The following is a 25,533-nucleotide window of genomic DNA, read 5'->3' as shown; positions in this document are numbered from 1 at the left end:
AAGGAATGGAGACTTAGGAGGACTGTATGGCACAATAAACCAAGCAAAAACTTCAATTAACAGAAAATTTGTTTCCCGAAGGATACAAAAGACCTCCATTTTAACTAGAATGAAAATAAAATAACTTTGTTTCTCACAAGACAGAACTAAAAATATATGTACATTTTTCATGTATACTTTTTATCTGTATTATTAAGACTTAATCTATTAATTTAAGCATGTCCAGAGACCCAATCAGGCACTCATGTCACTGTGCTAAAAGCACATTGAGTAAGTATGAGGAAGCATTAGGGCTGTTCAGTGAACTTCACCCGCACTCTGTCTGAGAGCTTTATTCCTGTTCCTCCAAATCCCAGCCACATGCCCTGTCTCTTCTTCAGACATTTGCTACACACCTCTGCAAGACAGCCAGGGTCATTAATCCAGCAGAAAAATAGCCCAGCAAAAAGAGGGATAATTTTCTGCTGGAATGTTCATTGAGCATTCACATGAGAATGGATGGGAGGGGTGACAAGCGAAGAGAAGAGTAAACAACAAACCAGACTATTAGCTCAGTTCCCTGTAACTTTACCTTGATTTCTAGTACCAGAATTAGATTTATGCTACTTCCAAGTTCCTTCATCACTTTCTGAGGACTCAGAGGCTGTTACCAAAGCTTTAAAAGCAGACTCCTTTTATTTGGTTGGAGGATTTGTTTACTTTGTAAAAATGTAGATTTGCTGTAGCAGAATGTCAGCTAAGGCATACAAGATGTAGTGGGTATGAAGGGAACCTGTATTTCCATTGGTATGTTTGCTGCTGGCTTGCTTTAACTCATTTTTGTTCTTGGGTGTTGGAAGCAACATCAGCTATCTCTGTCTGTTACAGTAGACAGTATGAAATGTAGTCTCTTACACTAATGCAACTTTTTAGTTATGGTACTGGCCTTGGCATTTTAATATTTCTATGTTCTGCCCTTCAAAATATTCACAAAATACGTTCACCTTATTTTAAGCGCTGATAAAAAGCATCATTGCCACCTCAAAATAATGTAGCACCCAACCACATCATTGCAGCTAAGCCCACAGGAACAATTTTTCAACATTAGCGCCGTGTAAAGAGAAGAACAGCTTCCAAATACAATATAAAGCGTGCAATTATTCTTCATTATATCTTTCAATCCTCTCTCATCCTGAAGAACTACAGTTCCTATTACCATGTTAACTAACATGAATTTAGGAGCTAATTTGCCTTTACCTCTCGTGTTTGAAAGCAGACAGCTTCTAGTGCAGCAAAGGCGATGTGGTTCTTATTTGTAAACTGAGTAAGGCCACAGATAATACTGTTGAACAGAGAAAAAAACAAACCAAAAAACAGTTAGGACATACTTCTTTACCAGACATACACTATTATTTCAGACCTAGGTCTCAAAGTTCATTCAGTTGCATTGAATGAGGACTGTTTTTAAAATTAAAAAGTTCATTTATCTTTAATTTAAACTCTCTCATCTGTTTTCCTGACAAACATGATTTCAGTGTCCAATGAATAACATTGCCATACATTTTTATTGCTAGTCTGAATGCAGATGGGTGCATATTCACCCACTCACACACAAATTCTAGTCTTCCTTTAAGAAAAGGGAATGTGTGATTCAGGCTGATTTTTTTCTTTTTAAAGTTACTATCACCTACCATTAAAATATTAATAGAATCTCTAGTATTTTCAGCTCTTAAGGAAAAGCCTTAAGATGGGTTAGTGCTGTGCTCTAAATGCTTAAAACTGTTTTCAGATTTATTCTGATCATTGGTTGCTACTGCACCGGGAAAGAGACTTTTGGATATGGAAATCATGCTCCACCTAACCATTGGTAAGCTGAATTCTGTCAATGTACTCTCAACTGCAGTGCAAATAATCATCCTTTTATTCTATTTCAACATCTGAGGACTAGTAGCATACTACACAGAAATGATGTTATATTTGGTGCTGGATACGTGCAAGTGCAACGATATTATAGGACATTTTTAGTTGTTGCCATTCCAACAACGAGTTTCTAACAGTTAAAAAGTTATGCACTGTAACAGAAAAACTATAAAAACATTAATTCAAATATTCATTTCTTCCTTATGTACAAAATCCATCTAAATTCTGAAGATGTAAATACTCAAAACCTTGGGAATTAGATACTCTTTAAGATTTCTTTTCTTAATTTAGGAAAGTTCTATTTAGATTTGTTATGGTTCTGTGACTTCCATGGCACGTTGTGATTCCAGCAACAGTAGGCAAGCTCACAATAGTAGAAAAGACAAATAGAGATTTATTGCTTGAACTAGTAGTTTTAACTAGTAACAACTAATTAAGTCATAACAATAGGGAAAGGGACTGGAAGGAGAGAAGAGTGTTCAGTAGACTGCAAAGAAAGCTAGGCAGATGGAGAAGGAGAGGGAGAAGTGGGGAGGAATTAAGTAGCCTATATCACTTGAGATAGTGAATACTGCAGCCATGGTAAACTGAGCTCAAAAAAAACTCATCAGCATTAAATTTTTCACTTTCGACTTCTGTTGCCTGACAGCTCACAGGTATGCAGACCTCCTCCTCTTCAGTGAGATGAAAATCCTTTCAAAACTAGAAGCATGTGTAGAAAAAAAGCTGGCTCTGTTAGTGGCAAGAATGACAGAACTATCTCATACTTGTCATCTGAAATGCACAAACCAGCTCAAATGTTTTCCCTGTCCCTTGCTCCCTTTTTTTTAGAGCTAGCTAAGCTAGCTAATCCTTTTTCTCACAGTAGCAGTTGCCGTTTTAACTGATTAAATACAAATGAGAAACAGAGTAGTTGCTTGAAGATACCACAGAGAACGATATATCCAGATACATCAAAATAACAAAGGATTTCATGTACTATAGTGATAGCATTTGTAAAACCATTAAATCTCTCTGCAAATGTTCAGTCAGGTACTTACCCCCTTGCACTGGGTTCCCAGTATGGTGCATACAGTCCTGAAAATGCTGGCACAAAGTAGCAGCCATAAGAAGTCCCAACTTCGGCAGCCAGTTTTTCTAGTGTGCACACACACAAACAGTGTATACTTAGTTTTTTACAACTTACTAACACTTAAATGTATGACACTTATAGGTGTTATTATTTAAATGGAGAAAACAGAATATGTTATGTAGCTACAAAAATAATCAGTCACATACAAATAGAAAATACAAGTAACCCTGGTGCTTTGCTCCTCATTAACTAGTTGTCCATTTGGAACAATATGAATGGAAGATGAGACACACGGAGTTGTGGGAAATGTAAGATGAAAACTGAACCCCAAAATCATGTACTCAGCATTCTGACCCAGATTCTGTAAGGTTTTCACAGGGTACCTTGTGGGTGAAGAATGTAATCTTCAAAGCAGTCCAAAAGGTCACATTTTACTTGCATTTAAGTCAAGAAAAGCAAGTGAAACTGGATCAAGACCAAAGGGAGTTAAGCACTAAATTCCCATTAATTTAAAATAGATTTAGAGTTCTAAATTCTCAGCTTACATACATAATCACAAGGCCAGTAACAAGGAAATCTGAGGTTTCTTAATATCCAAGTAATAACTTTGGATAGCTGAATTCCCCAATATTGAAATAGTTGTGATTTTAAAAATTATGGTAAAAGATCTAGAACTACAAAGGAAGTAATGCTAATGTGCAGCTCTTCCTACAACAAGACAGTTGTGGGGTTTTTTATTGTAAATTTCTTCTATTTGCATTGATCAGAGAAGCACAGTAACAGAGAAAAGAAGTGGGAAAACTTATTCAAAAAGTCTTTTTTAAATGACACTTTCATACAGACTTAACTTTAAAAAGGAGTGAAGGGAGAAGGAAGGACATGTTCAGTGAAACAGGAAGAGATGACAAAGTCTCACATGACTTCAGTAACACTAAAAAGATCAAAGTCCCTGAAACTTAAACCTTCCAGAGGTCTAGTCAGACTTGTGAAGCCAAGAGGTACCACAGTGTTTCAACAGCTGGCTAGTAACTGTTGCTACGACAGTAGCTTATAGTCTTTTGCATGATCTGTTAAGTTTTCTGACAGTAATTGCTCTTCTATCCTAAATCCTAATAAACTGGTCACTTTTGAACTGTCACACTTCCATTAGTCCAACCTTTTCTCATTTTTCAAAGTCTGAGACACTCCTAGTTTCTGTAATGTCATACACCAGCTTGTTTCAGTTTGGCTGAAAACTGAAGAAAACATCAGCTACCCAAATGCTAAAAGATTACTCTGTTCTTATCCAAAACAGATCACCATCCTCCACAATTCCTTTAAGAAGCAGCTTTGAAAACTGAGGTCCCTAATTCAATGGATGTGAAGCCTTATACATAAATCGTTGTATATGTAGGGCCTCAGGTTCTCATGTTTATGACAGGAATTAATATGTAGGGTTAGGATCAAATATCCTCTGGCTTCTGTAATAGAGATTTAAATACTCTTGGCTCTGGGCAATTCAATATTGTGTGATATAGGGAAATACACTGTAAGCATGGTATCTTCCTGAATATCGGCTTGCTAGGGAAACTACTAAAAAGTACAGACTGTAACAGAACAAAGCTGACAAAAGGTTTCAAAGACTGTATTGATATGCTGTATCAAATGCATACATCAATAAACACTGATTTAATTGATCCAAAATAAATTGTTCAAATATGGCAAAATATATGCATTTTTCAGCTTTTCTTTACTTGAATATTTTGAGCTTTCATTCAACACCAGAGACATCAAAACATTGGATAAGAAAAATCAAAAAACTGAACAGCTCCAAATTGGGAATACTCACCAACTTCCTGTGAAGTCTGAACAATACCTAGATTGTCCCTCAGCCAACGAACAACAGCACCAGCTATTGCAACAGATCCCTGAAGGAAAAAAAGCCAGTACATTAGGAGACAACATCTGGTAGCTTCATGTTCATTTTGAAGAGACTAGAGAAGAGGGCTAGCTGTAACCAATTGCAGGTTTACAGTCACAGCTTAAAGCACTCCAAGAATGTTCACAATCACACTACAAATTTCTTGGCAGTTGGAGACTCTCATGTAAAAATGGCAGCCTGTTACATAGGCTCCATGCAGAAAAGGTGCGCATTGCATGACTTTCTTCTGGGCGGTGGGAGTTACCATGACACTTCCTAAGTAGACTCCTTGTCTCTCTAATTCAGGTCTTCTCTTGAATATATAGTTATGAGGTCCAGTACCCTCAGTCTTCTTTTTGTGACAAATTAAGATTCTTATGCTTTCAAAAAAAACAAGACTGATTATGTCTAGAGTCCAAATAAAATCCCCAGACAGACAGTAAATTTAGGCATTTGCCATCAAAATTGTTTTCTTGCCTCAGCAAACAGCTCCATCATATCATAGATGAATGGTTCTCACCTCCCTTCAAAGTCCAAATGCTGTTTTCTACAAGACAGTCTCAGTTTATTAAGACTAAGCTGCAGGTAAAACAGGAGCAGCATTATATTTTCATTCAAAGCCATTAATAGAAGGAGCAGAGGTTACAAGACACAGGTTTGATTAAAAGAAAATGCTGAATCCACATTTTTTGCTTCCCTGTAAAATGTGTTAACCAGAAGACTCTAGATGATTCTAGTATGGATATGGGAAAAAAAAATCACAGAATCACAGAATGTTAAGGGTTGGAAGGGACCTCCAAAGATCATCTAGTCTAATCCCCCTGCCAGAGCAGGACCACGTAGAGTAGGTCACACAGGAACTCATCTAGGTGGGGTCTGAATGTCTCCAGAGAAGGAGACTCCACAACCCATCTGGGCAGGCCATTCCAGTGCCCCGTCACCCTCACAATGAAGAAATTTTTCCTTGTATTTCTTTGGAACCTCTTATGTTCCAACTTACACTCATTGCATTTAATATCATCTGTTGAAGCCATTCCTTTAGACAACATCATTAAAGACTTGGAGATGAGGAAGACACGAAGTACACATTCATATCTTTCAGCATTCAGAAATACAAATCACTCTCCAATTCTTGTTTCAAGAACATGGTTGGAAGAAAAAACAAACCTCTCACACATCTGCACAAAATGAAAGTCCCAAAGTTTGTCAGAATATGGCAAATGCAAGGTCAGCTTTCCTTATGGAAGAAAATGGAAATGAACACAACCTCCTACATCCTAGTAAAGTACTGTAAGCCACAAACTATTCTCCCATTAAACAAAATCTTGTGTGTTGTCTTTATCTGTTTCACAGGGAAAAGTAGAAAAGTAGATCACAGCATGTCTTTCTAAAAATCCTCAGTAGTAGTAGAAAATTAAGTATGTGTGTTTTGAGAAGAACTATTAGATCAAGCCCACTAATCAGCAGAGATGGCAGAACAAGCATTCTGCTATTCCTAACTAAGTTTTGGTGTCAAACAGGTGTTCAGTTCATCTATGCTTCAGAAAGAAAGTTTATAACAGTGAACTCTGAAGTTAAAGTGAAAATCCAATTTTCTGCAGAATTTGGATGCCCACAGAGTTGTGTGGAAAACTGAGGAACTAAATTCTGGAAGTAGACACCTAAGTCCTAGTAACCAAAAAAAAAAAATCTCAATTGTTAGAGGATTATTGTCCCAGAAATTTGACTGATTCTGCAGGGGGGTTGGACTAGATGATCTCTAAAGGTCCCTTCCAACCCCTACCATTCTATGATTCTATAGTTTTTAAAAGTCAAAAGTAAAAATCCATTGGAATGAAACTAAAAATCCTCACTTAGTTCTGGCATTTATTATGAGAGGGTAATGAAACACTAGTACTTGTTTCCCTCTATTTTAAACCCAAATTTAATATTAAAAAAAAATTGGGGTTTTTTGTTTATCAAAGTTATTGAAGCTTTGAAAGACTGTGTAAAAGGAAAAAAAAAGGTTTAAGCCATCATGCCTTGAAAACATAAATGATACAATGTAGAAATATTTTAATTAGATTACATGATATAGATCAGAGATAGGGATAACCAAAACCACACATAAGCCTTGAGGCACATGGGCTAGAAAACTAAGCTATTTTTATTTCCATGCAACTGTAGATACCATAAGGATACTAGAAAAACAGAAATAAATAAGAACATGTATTGCTACAAAAAGGAGGAAATAACTGGACGTACCTCTAGTGCATAACAAACAGGTTTGTCTCTGCCCAGTTTGTAAGCTATTGTGGTTAGAAGACCGTGCTCAGAAAATACCGACTAAATGGTGAAAGGGGAAAGAAAAGGTAAAGCATGAACTAAGGCAGAAAATATTGGTATAAAAATATTCAAACAATAATAAACATGAGACAAAATCTTCACTGGAAAAAAAAGAAATATTGAAAGATTAAAGAAAACAAATTACTAATCACCCTGAATAAACACCTAAGATGGAACTGTCAGGTCTCTGGTGTTCTTGCTTCTGCAAACTACCTCAGATCTTTTCAGCCTCCTTATAGCAAAGAACTGGAGGTCTTTAGAAGTAGATGTAAATAAGAAGGAAGCCAAACTTTGCATTATTTATTTAACTACAATGGAATAATGGGAGAAAATGTATTAAAGAAATAAAATAGCCAAGAGAAGGCCAAATGCATATGGTTAAGTAACACAATGCTCAGCACTTCTAGGTGAAGTTAAGAAACATATACAAGGAAAGGGCAAGAAACTTGCCAGGCAAGTTACTTTTGGAAACTTGAGGAGCTAGGAAATGGAGTCTTACTGAAACATCTTGAACAAATTATTACTTTTTGTTCTTGCACTCTTCAGTATGTGCTTTTCCTTATGTCTAGTAATATAATTGTTGTTTACAAGTTTAAGAAAAGCTAATATATATAGTTGTACTCAAGAATGTAGATAAAGATTTTAAAAAGAAAATGAACAACTCAGAAATGCAACTTACCTTCTGACCTGTATTGCACAGCAAGAAACATCCTGTTCCATACCTAGCAGGAAAGTAAAGGAAAGTCATACCCAGGATATTTAAAAGATAACTTGTTACTGCAATTCACTAATCCCTTACACTGCTGTGGACAATCAAGACGTGACTTTTTGCTCCTTGAAGATTATGTTACCATTAATTGAGGATAAAACCATCCTTGAATAGCTGATTTAAAAACAGCCTGCAGCTGAAAAATCTAGTTCCACACCTTTCTCTGGCTATTTCTTGTATAGTACTTGATCAAGAAGCAGAAACAGTTGAAAATTAAGTGTTTACCTACTTCAATTTAAGCTGATTATGAAAGGTACTTAATAAAATAAACATTTCACAACATTAAATTCAAGTTTTTAAAGGGGAAAATTTAAGAAAATATGTTCCTGTCACACAAAAATCTCTAAAAATGGCATGTCTTTTAATGAGAAACCACATACATATATGTGTGTATACACGCACACGAGGACACAGCTTAATAGAAGTTCCTTACCTTTTTAATATCCTGAAAATTAATTGCTTAGAGTAGTAAGTAAGTAGTAAGTACTAAGATAGTTTTTGGTTATACTTGGAGACAAAAAACATAAAGCAATAATACAAATAGGTTAAAAAAAAAAACAACCTTTTGGTTTAGGTGTTTTTTCTTTGAACGGTCTCTTGTGTTACAAAAGTATTTATTATAAAAATTCTTGGTCAAAATATGAATTAGAACCATGTTTGTTTTACTAAAATACAAAGCCACTAACCATTAAATTTGTGTATAAAAGATAAAAAGTTCCATTAGCACAAGTACAGATTAATGTGTAATTAAATCTGAGAAAGTCCCATATTGTCTATGTACCTACATGCTCAGTTAAGCACATAGTTTTAAATGGAATAGTAAGTCATTTAAGCAGAGATTTTCCTCGAATGAATGTCTGATTACACCAGTTGTCTGATTTAACTGATTAGCTATTTTAAACAACGGATGTTAAGAGGCTCAGAAATAGACAAAAACAAAGTAAAATTCTCCACACTGAGCCTGACACAGAAGAAAAACTAAGCACTGCAACTGAAACTAACTTTCGCAGCTAGCAATGTTGTGGGTTTTTGGTATTCAAATCTATGCAATCTAACTCACACAGTCTGTTTAACTTTAGGTCACAAATGAAATGAGACTGCAACTGTTTTTATCTGTTTTGAAGAGTTTTAAAATGACAAGCACAGAGCCAGTGTCTCACAGTGACTTTGTTCCAATATATACCTCACAAACCATGTAACTTTAATATCTTCACTATTTTAAATAAAAGTCAGGACACTGTAGATCAACACAGTTAAAAGATACAGCTGTAGTTTGATGGTACCTACAAATGCATTTGGCAGATTGAAAGAGAAGATAATAATAAATTCAAATCCGAAGAACACGTTTATTTTACAGCTTTGATAATAACTTACGTATTTTTTGCCTGCCCATCTTGAAAACACATTTGCCCAACGAGAGCAGCAGACTGGTCACCCAAGCACTGAAAGGAGATATTTTACTCTGGCAAATGTCTCTACATGAATCACATGCATGAATAAGGAATGTCAACAGATATACTTAACTATAACTCTAATCTTTTAGAAACATGCAGGTAACTGAAAGTGAGGATAAATCTACAGAGACAACCTGTGCTTTTTAATACTCTTTCCTTTATAAGAACTGCAAATGGAGTGTGTTGCACTACTTATAGTGAACAATTTAAAGAAATCACAATGAAAATTTACTATCTTTATGCATATTGTACTGGAAAAAGCTGAGAATGTGCCCAACATTTCAGGATTACGTATATATGGAATTCCTTTTATATACAAAGCAGAGCTTGCTCCTATTTTATATTTTTTTTAACATTACAAATCATTTTACTTTTTAACATTTACTTAAAGATTCAAGTTTCCAATGGCACTACACATATGCATTAAAGCTGTGAGCTGTATTTCCACATCCAGACCTTAATAATGAAGAATCCAGCCAATTAATAACTCAGTTTCATGGTCAGAATGATGTAAAAAAAAAAAAAAAATCAACAGGATTCACCCATCTTAAAGCTTTTTCCCAGTAAAGATACATTAATGCAGTATCCAATTCTCATGACAGAATCTGAGAAGGACTTACCCCGGAAATTGGTACACCTGTCAAAGCTCCAGATTTCTGTGCAAAAGGAGAAAGAGAAGTTCCATATTAGTTTTCCACGACTACAATTTAATGCAATGAAAAAGAAGCTAAACTTGTAATGCTCAAAGGAAAACAAAGCAGCGTCACGTAGGCAACATGACTCAGTTCAGGTAGACATTGGGCTTAAGCTTAATGCAGTTCATGACTAAAACATGAAAAAAATACAGAGCAGGAAATGTACAGGTATACTTTGCATCACCTCAACAATTCTTAACACAAATTTTGCTGAAATCATAGAGTACAGAAAATCAGGTCTAGTGCAATCTGTGCAGTCAGTGTCAAGTGTAAAATGCAAAAGTGCAAATAGAAAAATTACTAAAAAAAAAGTGACAGTGGTGACACACTAAGCAAAGACAGATGCCTCACCTTTACAGCATTTTAAGCCTCATACAGAATTTCCTCCAAACGTTACCATGCACTTTTTCACTTGCATTCTTGCAACAGGTATCATAAGAAATCTATATCCTAACAATTTTTACTTCTTTAAAATGTTTCTTTGTGAAGTTGCAAGTGCATTTTCAGCGAAGCCATGCAAGTGCATTTCCAATCTGAATCTTTTTTTCTTTAATTTTCATTTTAATTAACTAGATCTAAGGTAACTGAATTTATAAATGCAATAAAACCCCAGTGAATCTGACATTTCACTCTCATGGAATGAAGATCTGTAGATAGAATAACATGCTTTTCTCATTTCTAAAATGAGACAGCCAACATTTATTATCCAGTAACTGTATTTTTTTACTTCACTGTAAAAAGACATATTCAACAGCTTGCAAACTAAGGCATACATCAAGACTACATTTCAGAAGCAGCTTTGGCATAAAATGTAATTGTAATATCTGAAATTCAGAAATATTCGACAGATATATTTGTCTAGAAAGTGTGCCTTTGTTAATCCTTAAATCAGTGGAAATGCACAGTATCTGAACAGAATGGACAAGATATAGATGATCAGCCTAAGGGAAGCCTCTACTCACCAGGCTAGGACAGATTTTCTATAGTCAGCAAAAGGAGGAAGAAGAAAAAAAAAAATGGAAGGAAAGGGGAAAAGAAACAAAGTTCACATTTAAAGCAACCAGCCATTGTGTTTCAGTTGCCAGATAGAATCTTTTTCCATTTTACCTCACTCATTCAGCTTAATACAATTCACTGTCATTAAGCCTTCACATAAATAAAAGTCAGCAATAACTTCTAGAGGCATTTCCATTAACAGAATAGCAAAAAAACTTACATTTCAAGGAAGTGTGAGTTATATTTTAAATAAAAATCTCATAACTTGTTTTAATTACAAAATGCTTGTAACGTTCTTTGTAAAAATTATGACAAACTGATAGGAAAAAAGAATGCAAATATCATAAACTCAGTTTATCTAATTCTGAAGCTAATAAATTATATGCCACTGAATAAGAAGAGTTGGTGCTGCATCAGTGTAAACTTGAAACCTTGGCTCCATGGTAACAATTAATTATTCACTCCTAAGTAATATGCACAGCTAGATTGGAAGAGTATGATTAAAAAGACATCACAATATTCCAAAACATTTTTTTTTTACTGAGTATCATGTAAATACACACATCAAGAGAAGTTTATTTAACAGAATGAAGGCAATTGCAGGTGTCACTTGTGATTTTCCAGTTCACAGAAATTGACTAATCTTGCATTCAGTTATGCAGAAATAAGATATTACATGTCTTGTCCAGTCTTCTTAGATCATGAAGACATCCATAGCAACTTTCATTTCTTCTTTTAAATTTAACAAAAAGTAAAAATATTGTAATTTAGTAACAGCAATCTCTTTCATTTAATTTAGTAATTATACATTGCATTCTGATGAGTGGTTTCTAAATCAATAAGTAACTGTGACAAAAAATTAAATTTTTATCCCTATCAAAAAACTCTCCCATCTTGTTTTTTCTATTTATTTGACACTTAGAAGAGAAAAGAACAAATATTCAACTTCATATAATATTATACAGCAGTAGATAAGGACATACCGTCCATAAATCAAACAATACTTGACTAGAAAAATCCATTAATCTTACTCTGTGGAAATTCTGTCAAATCTATATCAATCTATTTATATTTTTACAATATTAGCTTCACATATACATCCAAGAAAACATACCATCAAGCCATAAATCTCAGAGGAGCTTCGTACTTTTGGAAGTATTTCCATAGGAATATCAAAGAACCTGAAGACACGACAAAATAATTTATATATATGGTCAGTGCTAAATCAGAAAGCATTTTGTACTTATTTTCTTCAATAAGATTAAGCTGTAAGGAAAAAAAACAAAAGGAATTTTGATTTTCAGGGTTTAATCCATCACTATATGTTTTTCCACTTGTTACAGTATGTGCTGCTGAATTATGGAGTAAAAAGGCATATGTTTGAATATTTTAAAGACAAATGCAACTCTTTCATGTGGGAAGCCATTCCTCTTCCAGCAATGCCTTTATAATATTGTTGTCAATGCAATTAAATTTAAAATAGAGATAATATCATTGTAACTGCCTTGCAAACTTGATGAAGGAATAAAGGAACTATTAAATGTCATTGTTTCCATGAACCAGTCTTCCACCTGCACAAAAAAATCCTACTTTTAATTAATCCAGACAGTTGTAATTTGGACATGTGGAGAACAATGAATCTTAATAACTAATGTTGACAACAAATAGAACAGTAATTTCTGATTGTAGTCTAGTAAAAGTGTCTTATTTAAATGAGTTTCTTCACACATCACACAGAATCTGCTTAAATAACAGTATTACTGAAAAACTGAGCTTACTCGCAGAGCTCAGGATCCCATTCCAAGGAATGAATGTTGAACAACATTGTTCTACTGGCATTGGTTACATCTGTACAGTGAACACCTCCATTCTTTCCACCTGTCAAACACTGAACAAAGGAAAACATCACCAGCAGTCGTCAAGAGAAGATATGGGTTTACTTCAACAAATTACAAAAAACATTTCTAAATTCACAAAGCCTCCATCTTGGGACTGGGTATTCTGATATTTTTGCAACAATTAAAGAGGTAGACCTGTTAGAGTGAAACAGAGGTATGAGAGAGGTATGATAGTAACTCCTAGATTCTTGTATTGCAAAAGTGTCTAACACACCTTTCTAAAGTCTAAGACTTTTTCCAAAAGCATGAGTAAAATCTTACAGCAACTTGTAAACAGTAAACTATACCTAAGTATTTACAAAAAAATATAGTGATATAGAGCTGGTAAAAGTCCACCTTTTAAGAAACTTCAATGGAATTCCTTTAGTAGCTTATATTGACATCACTGTGTGATCAGTGGGCATCATATGCCACAGTACTTTCCATGGGAATTTGCATCACATCAAATTTCATTTTAAAAAGAGTAATAAACTCACAAATACATACCCATATAAGCCATGAATCAATAGTCCCAAACATAGCTCTTCCATCATGAACTGCTTGCCAAATCTCTTCTACATTATCCAAAAGCCATCGAAGTTTCACTGCACTAAAGTAAGTGCTAAGTGGAAGACCAGTTCTAAACTGTAAAACAAACAATATCCTTTAAACACTGTGCAAGTATCTTTTCCATGAATACTTTAGTTATACAGAAAAATGGTAATAGTAAGTGGAAAAAAACAGATACAAAACTCAGAGAAATTACACAAACTTGTTATTGAAATAAGTAGTAAGCTTACAATACAGAAGTCAGAAAATACCAAAAACAAATGACCAGTGCATTAATGGACAAAGATCAAAGTTGATCTAAATACAGTTCAAAGACCATTTATGTGGAAATAGTTGTTTGCAGAAGTCTCATATTATCTAGGGTATCTCCATATGACAAAACAGCAATTGACGACAACAAAAATGGGCGGGATGACACAGTAAAGATGGAATTTGTATTCTACTGGAACCTCAACTCAAATGATTGTACATGCTCTTGACATCCCTTTCCTGCCTACAGGAAAAAGATTATAAAAAATATATATGAAATGCATGATATTCATACAATCAAAGAATATATAAATCAAGTAATTATGACACTTTCTTTGGTGAGAATTTCTTTTCCAAATTGTTATATATACACCTGCATTAAAAAAAAGAATTAATTTGCTCCTTATAAACTGTCTTCCAAGTTCTCAGATTGGTTGCAATTAACTTCATTATTAATGCATAAGATGAGAAAGAATAAATTAATTTCAAAACAGTTTTGCTCTTAATTTTTGTGTGTGATGTCTACTTAGCATTGGATAGGTAGCACATGATCAAGTCTCACTAATGATTACTCATTTAATTTTTCTACTGAGATATGTAAGGAGTGTTAACCACTTATTTTGAGGATAATAAACATTTTCCAGTCTCAGAGTGGTGTATAGTATTATGAATCTTTTTTATTATTTGACAAGCTAAGTAAGGACTAGAAGCTAGAACCGACTGACTTTTATTTTGGGGAATTTTAAGCACTCCATCTCCAAAACTTTACATCCAGTAGCAACAGGAGATCAGTTGCTATTTGGATGTTCTGGAATATCTCTTACCTTAAAAAAGGCTTTGTTCTTTCCTGGAATTCTTTTAAGAAGCCGTTCAACTGTTGACTGGGTTCTCAGGTCAAGCCATACTAAAAATATGAATAAAGGTAACTGATCAACCAGTTTAATACACGAAAAGTGACACATACAAGCTTCTCTTACAAAACTTAGAGCTCTTGTCAGTAAATTCCTGTCTTCATCTTTAGCTTTTTGTATAGTTGAAAGAATATTCTATTGCCACTGAATTTAAAATGCACTGTTGCAAAAATTCAAAATGGTTAAACACTTATGATTTAGAAGAACAATGTGAGAAATCAAACAGGATTTTCCACATGAGATATATACTTCTCTCTGCCAGAGCATAAGCAAATGACTAATACTACTTTGTTTATAGCAAATGACTGTCATTAAGCTAAGAGGTTAAAACAAATAACAGGTTGATTATTTACCATTCCTTTGAAAACTTTGAACTAAAGTGCCATGTCAGAGTTATCAAGGTACAGTTGGCTTAAGACAAAGCTGTTAACAACATATATTTGAATACAGAAAAGTCTTGTTTTTTCAGTGATACTATGCTAAACTAAATGTGGCACTAAAAGAACAAATTGAGACATTCCTCAGAAGACATAATTTGAAAAGCTTATCTAAGTTAGAAATAAAACTAAGTACTTAATATGTTTTTCCTTGAAAGTTAAAACAAAAGCATCTTGAAAATCTAGCAAGCTCCCTCATTTAAAATGAAGTGTTTGGGTATAAGTAAGAACTTCCTTACATGTAGGAATGTACGAAACACCTGAGGAACATTTTTTTCTTAAAAGTCCGTAAAGCAATTTATTAAGTAATAATTTTAACAGAACTGAGTTTGGTTGTTTTTTTTTTTTTTTTTCATTGCACTGGTGCATACAGACACACAGATTATGAGACAGATATAAAAAAATAAATCAAAGTAGCTAGTAGGCTATGTCACAATATGATCTGCATAGAAAACTTTGAAAGCCTTTTTCTAGAACATGATAATTTTATAATATAAAATATTCAGAAAGTATAGTAGTTACCAATAGCATTATAAAGAGGTTCTCCAGTTGTCTTGTCCCAAACCACTGTTGTTTCTCTCTGATTGCTGACTCCAATGGCTTCAGGATAAAACAAAAATAAATATTGTTTTCAGAATGTTTGTTTTCCCCTTTTGGGGTGGGGTGAGGGAGGGGAAGAAGAGGTGGAGAGGAGGGAGGAACAGGTATGGTGAAGGGGAAAGTAAACGGGAAATAAAAAGCTTCCAACTTTTTAATGTTATAACCTAGAAATATTACTTCTAAAAAAGCTTAACCTAGGTGTTCTAAATCTCTTTTTTTCCTCCCCCGCAAACTGAGACAGAAACAACGACAGGGAAACTAGTTTTTCCCAGTAAGTTGTAATTTAAATTTCAGAATTTCTTTATCAAGTGTTTGGATCATCATTCTGTTATTTTGCAAGATTGGGTCATCTACTTTGTAGATTTTGCATTGCTAATATACATGAAGGACATTTTTTCCTTATTATTCCTCCCAAATAAATTGCCCACAATTCTAATTTAACATTTTCTTTGAAGCCAGCACATGCCACCATCTTTCTATTTATTAACTTAAAAACTATAAAAAAATCTGATTGCTCAGTCTTTAGTTACCCTTACGTCCTAGAAATACCTTTGATGTTAGTGATGTCTATGTTCAGTTGTTGCAGTTTCTCACAGGTCCTTTCCATACATTCATGAACAGACCTTAATATTTCCTTTGGATCTTGTTCCACCCATCTTTAAAAAACAGTAAACATCAGTTAATCAAAAGACAAAAATTTACATTTAGGGCAAAACAGAAATTCTAGTCTGAGAACCAAGATGAGCATTTTGACACAATCATAACTACATGGATGTTTTACATATCTAGCAAACGTTTATTTCAAATCTTTTTTAAGTAAGCTATATTTTCATAACAAAACCACCTGTAGAAAACAATTTTCTTTTTCTTTATTCTATATAGAGGTCTTTAGCAGCAAATGATAAGTCAGCTAAGAATAAAAGAACAAAACATCTCAGGGAATAAACTAAACAATTTCCATGACCTAAGCTGAAGACTATGATTAAACTGTAAATTACCAGCTTTACCACTTTAAATGGACTGTCTAATTTAAAAATTACTTTTAAACTTCAAATTTTAAACTTTAAATACATTTACGAGTGGTCAAAGAAAAACATTATTTATTTTTAGTTTACTGGAGATATTGAAAACACATGTAAATTTAGCACTTAAAGAGTCATGGTTTAATGGTGAACGTGGCAGTGCTTGGTTAACAGTTGGACTTAATGGTGTTAAAGGTCTTTTCTGACCTAAACGATTCTGTGATTCTTTAACTCAAGAGTACATACCAGACACTCAATGTGAGGTTCTTTTATGTCATTTTTGCTACTACCCAGCCTTTTATAGCAGACACTATGTTCTTAATAATCACTAATCAATGTAAGGTTTGACCATTTATAGCTAAAAATACATAAGTTCTACCAAAATGTACACAAAGTAAAAAAAAAACCAGAAAATTCATACCCTTCTTTAGGGAATTCCTGTTGTATTTCAACTTGATGGTGACTCAAGAGCTCTGCTGTCTTTGCATTAAAAACCTGCCAACAAATGACACAATGACATTTTCTATGAACATAGAAGCTTAAACAACAATAACTTAACATCTATTCTTTTGAATAAGTGAAATGTTCATTGATAACTAATACTCATTGTCTATCATCGGCCCAAATATTCATACAATGTGGCTTCAGATATATTAATTTTTGTAATTAAGGAAATAAAAGAATATTTTGGTAAGCTTTGCTGTCAACTGTAACTGCTTTTTTTGCCCGCCTCGATCGATTAGGAAATAGCTACATTTTTTCTTGTTGAGGTTGCACAAATATACCTTGTAGAACATATATCTCAGTAAAATACCCACTGCTGATCATAATGACATGTCTTTAGTTCCTGCTTTGATATGTTAATGTCAGACCTACACATTTTCTTAGGTTAGCTCACTTTTAGGAAGAATGATTTAAAGAGACAATCATGTGTAGTTTAGAAACCACAGAAGGAACCAAACTATGACAAAAGAACACAGCTTGTTTCAAAACAAACAAGGAATATAGAGCTCATAAACAATCTGACAAGAAACAAAAGTCATCAGCAACACAATATGTTTAAAAAGAGAACACACAGAAAAGTGATGAAGATTTGGATTTACTAGAACAAAAAACAGCCGAGTAGAGAATCCCCAGGACTATATTAGCGACCATTCTTATGAAATCACAAGTTAGAGGCTCTGCTTTGCAGGAGCTCAGCTAGAATACACAGCAGTCTTTACTGTTAGTGGCCTCTTTCCAAATGTAATCTACTGCGGCCAAGCTAAGAAGACAACCACTAAAATATCCAACTTAATTGTACAATGAGTAAGCTAGCATAACTGCCCAGGCAATAACAACATTCTGTGAAAATGTCTCCCTTGCTAGCATCACACAGAATCTTTCAAATGGAAAACATTCAGAGACCTAGAAAGTAAAATCTTACAGTAGACTCAATTGAACTGTAGAATACATCAGTAGGACATGATCCTGTCTCTTTCTGGCAAGCAGAAGAGGGTCAGATGTAGAAATCTCTTGTGCCAAGCGTACAAAATTCAGTCATATCTATCGAATCTCTAGGATACAATTGAACCTTTTCTAGAATTCTTTGGCAACACCTCTTCTGATTCCACATTTTTTAATTTTTCTTTTGTTTTTAATCTAGAAATTCTTTATTTAATTTCAATAGTATAGATTACTCTGCAACTATTAGAATAATTCTGACAAACGGCAGATGAAGTTCTGATTCTCTGGTTTCTTTGAAACCTTAAAGTGTATCTTTAGAGTGAAAATTTGAAGTTCAGAAACATTCCAGTTATATATTAGAATCACAGAATAATTCAGGCTGAAAGGGACCTTAAGAGATCTCTAGTATAATCTCCTGGTCAAAGCAGGGGCAGCTATGAGATTAGACTAGGTTTCTCATGGACTTTTTCTAGACACCTCTTGAAAACTTCCAACAGTAGAAACAGCACAACCAACATCTGTGAAAAAAACCCAAAAGCAATTTTTTTTGTCCTCCACTGCCCAGAAAAGAATTCTTAAAAGGTACATGTTCATTCTTTTCTGATATCAGCTGGAATGATAATATAGAAAAAGCATCACTGTATTCTTCTCACCACATTTATTTAATCTGTGTTTCATCTACCATCTTAGCCTTGATATGAAGCTAACCCAAGGGGTAAGAATTAGTGTAACAGGATCCAGGTCTTAAAATGCTGCACAACATAGTTAACAGGAGAGATTAAGTTTTGCATGTATGCAGCAAGATTTTTTTTTACTTTTTTTTTTTGACATTGCCTTTCTAACAAAAGCATAGTAAAAGTTTACTATGTTTTTGTAACACAGAAGCAGACTTTTTATTGAACCTGTATGTATCTGACCTACCAACAGTGTTAAATATCACTTCACCATTAATCATTCAGTATTCCTTGAAACAGAAGGCAGTGCACAGGGATTCTTACTGTTAGCAGGAAATAAATATAGATTCAATAAGATAAGGTCATGGAATGAACTTGGAGTGTGTGACCCCCAGATAAAAGTGAAGCTCTAGCATGGTAAGACTTTTTGCCCTCTTCTAAGCAAGCTGTTCTAACAGTAGTAAATTCTCAACAGAAGCAATAACACTACCAATGCATAGATTTTTTTCATGCCCATAGAGAAGAACTAGCTAAACACACTTTCCTACAAGTTTGTTTCACAAACAAAACAAGCTTCTGACATTCTCATCAAATGCCTTGTACCTCAGTGCAAGGGATTAAAAAGTTACATTGAGAACAATACCATGTTCTACCATGATAAATGGAATTCTGATACACAAAAGGATACCAAACATAAATGAGTCATTACAATTTAAAGTAGCAGATGATAAAGAAAGAAAACAAAAAGATGACAAAGAATCTCCAAATGGTCCTCTTTTCTCTCTGACAGTGGTGAAACAGGTGACAATAAGTATAAGTAATTCAGATGAGGTCAATACATTCCTGTTGAAACAGCTTTGAAGTGTATTTCTGCCACTGCTTTCATTCCTTTCATACTCATTAAGAACCGTTTCCAGTTTACGATACCATTTCTCACTTTTTGTAAGGGGGGAAGAAAGTCTAAGACGGTTTTATCCTAATTGTATCGGGCACAAAAGGATTGTCTAGGTTATTTGGACATGTAGAGCTATCCTGAACAGAGATGATTTGATGAAAGACAGTGAAAACCACATGATATGTAATGACTCTCTGCAGAGATATTAAAGGAAAGGAATAAACAACACTCCTTCCACTCCCAACAAATTATACAAAGAATTAGAACTTGTGCCTTGAATCTCAGTGAAGGAAAGAAGAAAGACCTAGTAACCTATCTGTATGTAAGCAGGCAGACATGTACAATGGCTGATCACTTCCTTGAAGCTCTTTATAGAGTCTCTAACGTATTACTTGACTTGCACAGTTGTATGGTATTACACTGAATCTTTCTCATCTTAGTGGAAGAGAATTCAGATAGATCAATTGATACAGTTTTCAAAGAATGAGAAGTATCAGACAAACAGAAACTGCACAGCTGAAAAGACAGTAGTAAAAACAGATTTTAGAAGTAACTTTTCATGAATCTCAAGCTCTGACACATAACTTTGCCTGAAGAAAAGCTATTTCTGTAAGTCTATGCTGTATAATTGTTTCTGTTATTTGCAGGCAAACAAGCTTAGAGGTGGAGTTCTCAAATTGCAATAAAATCAATCCAATTGAGGGAAAGATGACAGATAAACCTTTAGCATTTAACCAGGATTAGCAGGCAGTCAGAAACTATGAACAATTACAGTGTAACAAGTGTCTAGAAATACCTTGCTTGGAAGGCTCCTGATGAACAGGCCTCCCTCCCCTCTCAAAGAGGTGCTTATGCTTATGATAATGGCAATAAAAAGCAAAATAACAATGTATTTTAAGTGATAAAAACTAAGAATTAATATCTTTAACCTTTCTTGTTAACTATACAATGAAGTTTTCCTTTTTCCAAAAGGTCAAAGATTTTTATGATGCAAGTATTCAACAGAAATATTTGGCGAATCGCATAGGCCCAATTGTAGTCATCTGGGTACACTTGTTCAGCCTACTCAATTTATTTTCCTGCCTGATATGAAGCTTTAATCAATTGTACTGGTACTCAAAGCACTGTACTTTCCCTGGTAACTCTGACTCCTATACAGATTCCACCCAACTTAAAAGAAAAGTTGAGATGTCAAAAATATTTGCAGTTTATTTTGCAAAAGCAGGTACTGTAGCAAAGAAAACATCCAAATTAAGGTCCCTGGAGGTAAAACTACAGCATAACTGTATGTGTATTAGATGATCTTTCAAGGTCCCTTCCAACCCTTAAGATTCTGTGACTCTGTGTATTACACGAGTGAGGCAAAGATAAATAAAGGAATGAAAGTAGCAGAAATGCACCTATGTTCTGGTGCTTTTTTTACCATCTATGCACATAGAGCCTCACGCACATAAGCAGGAAAATCTCTCAAAACTTGTCTACATACACAGAATAATTAATGCCAGACGGAATCTCTGAAGGTCATCTAGCCCAACGCTCTGCCCTGGAAGCTTAAATTTAAAGTCAGACCATGTTGTTCAGGGCCTTTTCTAGTCAGATGTTGAGTATCTGCAAGGATGGAAATTCCTCAAGCCTTCCGGGCCTCTGGTCTTTATCTCTTCCTTACATCTATTTGAAATTTTCCTTGCTGTAACATGTGCTCATTGCCTGTTGTCTTTTTCCATGCACATCTAAAAAAGACACCCTCTTAGACTTCCTTGTGATGAACCAAACCCTGATCTCCCAACCTCTCCTTGCATGCCCACACCTTGTGCTGCAGCTCAGTGATCTGCTGGACACAACCCAGTTTTTCAGGCTTGCTCTTCCTCTGAGGGGACCAAGACCAGACAAAGTGTTCTTGATGGTGACCTCTAAGTGCCACAAAGATGGCAATAATTACTTTCTTTAATCTGCAGTCTACACTTTTCTTTATGTGGTTAATCTTTACCACCACAAGGACACACTGCTCACTTATATTCAACTTGCTGTCCAGCAGGAATCTGGCTCCTCTTTCATCAAGCTCCTTCTTAGCCTTCTGTCCCAAGTGCTAAACTTTGTTGAAGTTCGTGAAGCTTCCACCAGGCCCCTTTTCCACCTGGAATTCCAGTCAACTCCTCTCCTTGGTCTGTGGTCATCTGCAAACTTGAGACAACATTCCAACCAGACCATTGATGAAAATACTATGGGGTACCAGCCCTCTCTATGAGTGCTGAGAAATACCACTTGTAAATTTGCCACTTGTAACTGGAAATTTAGGCTCTGAACTGTTGACACTACCCTTTAGCCCCAGAGGATGAGACAGTTTTTCACCCAGACATTTTTAACCTGTCAAAATCTTATGTCGTCCAGCTTTAAAAACTAGGTAACTGTTGCACTGTACTACTGAACAGACATGTGCAAAGTAATCAACAATTTGATTTTGACGGGTAATTTAGTGGAGATGAAAATTGTTGGAGGCACCAGAGGAAAAAAAAGATAAAGATCAGTGAGAAAGACATGCAAAAGAACTAACACAGTAAAAGACTGAGAGGTAATAAGAGGCAATAAGGAAACAACTCAGGAAAAAAAGAACACTGTGTTACATTTTGGCTTAAAATATTTCAAAGCAAATACTTTCTTCTAACTGTGGCAATCTCTTTCCAGCACAGGACTCTCCACATACATGTGTTACTATGTGAATGACTGACCTGCCTTGTACCAGACTCCTGTCTTCTTCCCCCCTACCCCATGTTCTGATTTCATTCCAGTGATAGTTTATCTTTTTTTTGCTCAAGAACACATGCCTTTATCATAGCTTGATCATACTCCTAAATTTAAGACAATGTATTAAACGTATTTTGAAATAAATTGGGAGAAACTGAGATAGATACAAGAAGAATTGAAGAGTGACAGACACAAAAACTCTTTAAAAAAGATTCAGGGAAGAAGTATGGCCTCTTATTTATTTGTGCGAGCATATGAATCCTCACACAGATGAAACATATTTCATCTAAGCAGAAAAAACCCCTTGACTGTATACATATCATCAATGAATGCATCTAGTATAAGAAATTCTTTGTTAGATGAACTTGTAAAAATACTTGCAAAAAGAATTTGAGTATAAATTTAAAGCTTGCAGCATCTCTTTTAGTTCTTATTAATGTTGTCCTTTTAGGCTAACAAAAAAGTTAACTTGGCATATACATAAAGTAGACAGAATCTATCTTCAGGTGTTACAAGGAACTTTTCCAAATTCTTCTGCGTAAAGGACTTATGACTGGCATTCAAAATAGCCCACTGGTGTCATTTATCAGTCTGGAGTTTCTCTCCACTCCTAGCTCTGTGTTTTGTCACTTGATGATCCCATGAAGGTCATGATATTGAGTAATAATGGTAACAAGGGTCAAGAAGATATCCTAATCTTCTTCTTCATGAAAGAAAATTCCACGAGGGAAGCATTGAAAAAAAGAAAAAAAAAGAAAAAGAAAAACAAGCAAAAAAGCAAGGGCAAGCCAAAACATTCATCTTCCCAGTTCAACATTGTGCACATTTGACATTTTGTATTGAGTCATTATCTCCATTCCATTTCCACAGCGGAAGTTATCATTGGGATCGAAGTTAAATTATTGTGACTTACTGACTAGGTAGCAGAATATTTGTAGAGATTTGCAAGGAGGAAGTTTACATAGTAAATTTAATATATAATAACATCATTATTTACTGTCTATTGCATAATATGGAAATAACTATATCCTTTTTTTAAAAAAAAGGGCTCAAACATATATATGATTTAAGCATTAATTTCCCCAATCTTAAACCAGCTATCTTGCTCCAGTGTTTAAACAGGCCTACCCCTTCATAAGGTGTACAAGTTCAGACACCTGAACATCTACAGTGTAGAGGATGCATTGCCACTAGGACAGTAGCATCCAGAACTGCAGCAGTCACTCCAACAGGCCCAAGTAGGTTTTAGAGGGGAACACAGCAGAGTCACTGGATTGCTTGAACAGCAGCTAATCATAGTCACTGAACCCACACGGATCGATGTCCCCAGCTCCCGAGCACCTTCTCCATTTGATTTCATTCAGAGTGAGATGCTCGTCAGTTTTAAAACACAGACAGTAACAGGATTTTGCAGCCCTCTCACGCTGTAGCCAGAAATGCTGGCCCTCAGCTTGCTCTGTGGCCGGGCGGGCACCACCTGCACCGCAGCCCGGCCCGCTCCACCCTCCTTTCGGATTCTCCGCGGCTCGGCCCGCTACTCCCCACTCTGCCGGTTCTCTCACAGCGCGGTAGCCCCGGCCCGCCGGAGGGCAGCGAGATGTCGGCTCAGGGCAAGAGACGGGAACCGGGGCAGCGGCAGCACGGCCCTGCATGGCCCGCTCCCCCTGCCCTTCCCCAAGGGCACAGCAGAGGCCGAAGGGACCCGCGACGGTGCGGGAGAATGAAGGAGCGGGAGCAGCGGCACCCACAGCCGCGGGGCCGCCACCTGCCCCCGCCCGCCTCAGAGCCCGGGGCCGCCCCAAGACCCACGACGTGCTCACCAGGAAGCGAGTGGAGCTGGTACCCTGATCGATAGAGCCCACCAGTGGCCCCAGCACCATCCGGTCCGACACGGCCATGAGCCCCGCTCAGTCACCCGTTGGTCCCTGAGCGAGCGGATAACGGCCGCACTGGCACTGCCCCTGGCAGCTTGCGGCCAGCGGCGCGTGGGTGCCGGGCTGAAGCCGGCGGGGGGGGGGGCGGGGCGGAGGCGGGCGGGCGGGGGGCGCTGCCGCGCGCGTTGCCAGCCCGCAGCCAACCAGCGCCCGGGGCGCGGCGGGGGCGGAGAGGCAAGGGGGCGGGGCCGGGGCGCGCAGGAAGTGGGACAGCGCCCGCGGGTGGGGGAGGGGGAGCGGCGCGGGTCACGTCAGGGGCGGTGCGCAGCAAGCTCCCCCTTTCCCCCCGCCCTCCTCGCAGAGGGGCGGCAGCTAACGCGGGAAGGCTGGGGGGGGGGGCTCCTGAGGGCAGCCTGGGGTGCTGGTCGAGAGGCAACGTGTGCGATCATTTGTGTCTTGTGGCATCGTTCTCTGAGGCAAAACCAGTTTCTCTAGTAATGGAGGAGAGCGGAAAGAAAACGCTTACCGGCCCGGACGGCTTTCCTGGTGCGGCTGGCGGCACTGCTGCGTTGAGGTGGGATCCTCCCGTGGAGGATGAGCGCTTGACATGTGCCAAACCGGGATGTCCGCTAGGCGTTTTCTCTTTAGAGCAAATGTTGTCGAGGAGGAACTCATAACTCAGCCACTATAGCTATGGCACCTTTTGAAAAACGTTAGTGACCCCAAAGGGGTTTGCTTCGTCTCTCAAAGTTTTACTCCCTGTCAAGCAGAAACAGTCCTTTAAAACATGGCATCTGGATCCTCGTTCCTTACTACATGTTGGTAACTAGTGCGTCAAGAAAAACTGCTGGTGTTGCAAGATAGAATTGCAAAAGCTAATAATAAAGCTGGCTGAAGCACACGAAAAGTTCCATAGTGACGTGTTGCCAGTCAGTCAGTCCCCACAGACACAATTAAATAGATTTGTCTTTTTTGTGACTCCCCATTAGTGGTAGTTGTCCACACTCGCAGTGTTGACTGATAAGCAAAATATGATAAGCTGCTCCTTGGTATATTTTGCATGACATCTTGCCCAGTGCTTCCAATGTACACCTTTTTTTTGTTTGTTAGTATTCCAGCTGGCATC

General features: G+C 36.5%; 1 protein-coding gene across 5 annotated transcripts in view; it reads right to left on the bottom strand.

Annotated features, from left to right (window-relative positions):
* GK (glycerol kinase) overlaps positions 1-24,987 on the bottom strand; it is a 36,623-nt gene extending 11,636 nt beyond the window's left edge. For 3 of the 5 annotated variants that reach the window (XM_061999761.1, XM_061999769.1, XM_061999787.1), the window contains exons 1-15: positions 24,354-24,524; positions 17,198-17,271; positions 16,304-16,410; positions 15,677-15,754; positions 14,631-14,710; positions 13,495-13,632; positions 12,889-12,998; positions 12,225-12,291; positions 10,040-10,075; positions 9,340-9,407; positions 7,876-7,918; positions 7,116-7,196; positions 4,800-4,878; positions 2,940-3,036; positions 1,237-1,321 (exon numbers count right to left, since the gene is read on the bottom strand). In XM_061999761.1, coding sequence (XP_061855745.1) covers positions 1,237-1,321; positions 2,940-3,036; positions 4,800-4,878; positions 7,116-7,196; positions 7,876-7,918; positions 9,340-9,407; positions 10,040-10,075; positions 12,225-12,291; positions 12,889-12,998; positions 13,495-13,632; positions 14,631-14,710; positions 15,677-15,754; positions 16,304-16,410; positions 17,198-17,271; positions 24,354-24,431 — 1,221 coding nt within the window. In that variant the 5' untranslated portion in view covers positions 24,432-24,524. Of the gene's footprint in view, positions 1-1,236; positions 1,322-2,939; positions 3,037-4,799; positions 4,879-7,115; positions 7,197-7,875; positions 7,919-9,339; positions 9,408-10,039; positions 10,076-12,224; positions 12,292-12,888; positions 12,999-13,494; positions 13,633-14,630; positions 14,711-15,676; positions 15,755-16,303; positions 16,411-17,197; positions 17,272-24,353; positions 24,525-24,933 lie in introns of those variants that run through there. The other 2 variants (XM_061999794.1, XM_061999777.1) reach the window with 2 other exon arrangements.
* Between the last annotated feature and the right edge of the window lie 546 nt (positions 24,988-25,533).

The sequence above is a fragment of the Colius striatus genome, chromosome 1, assembly GCF_028858725.1.
Source record: "Colius striatus isolate bColStr4 chromosome 1, bColStr4.1.hap1, whole genome shotgun sequence".
NCBI lineage: Eukaryota > Metazoa > Chordata > Aves > Coliiformes > Coliidae > Colius > Colius striatus.
This window is presented reverse-complemented; position numbering and strand designations above follow the sequence as displayed.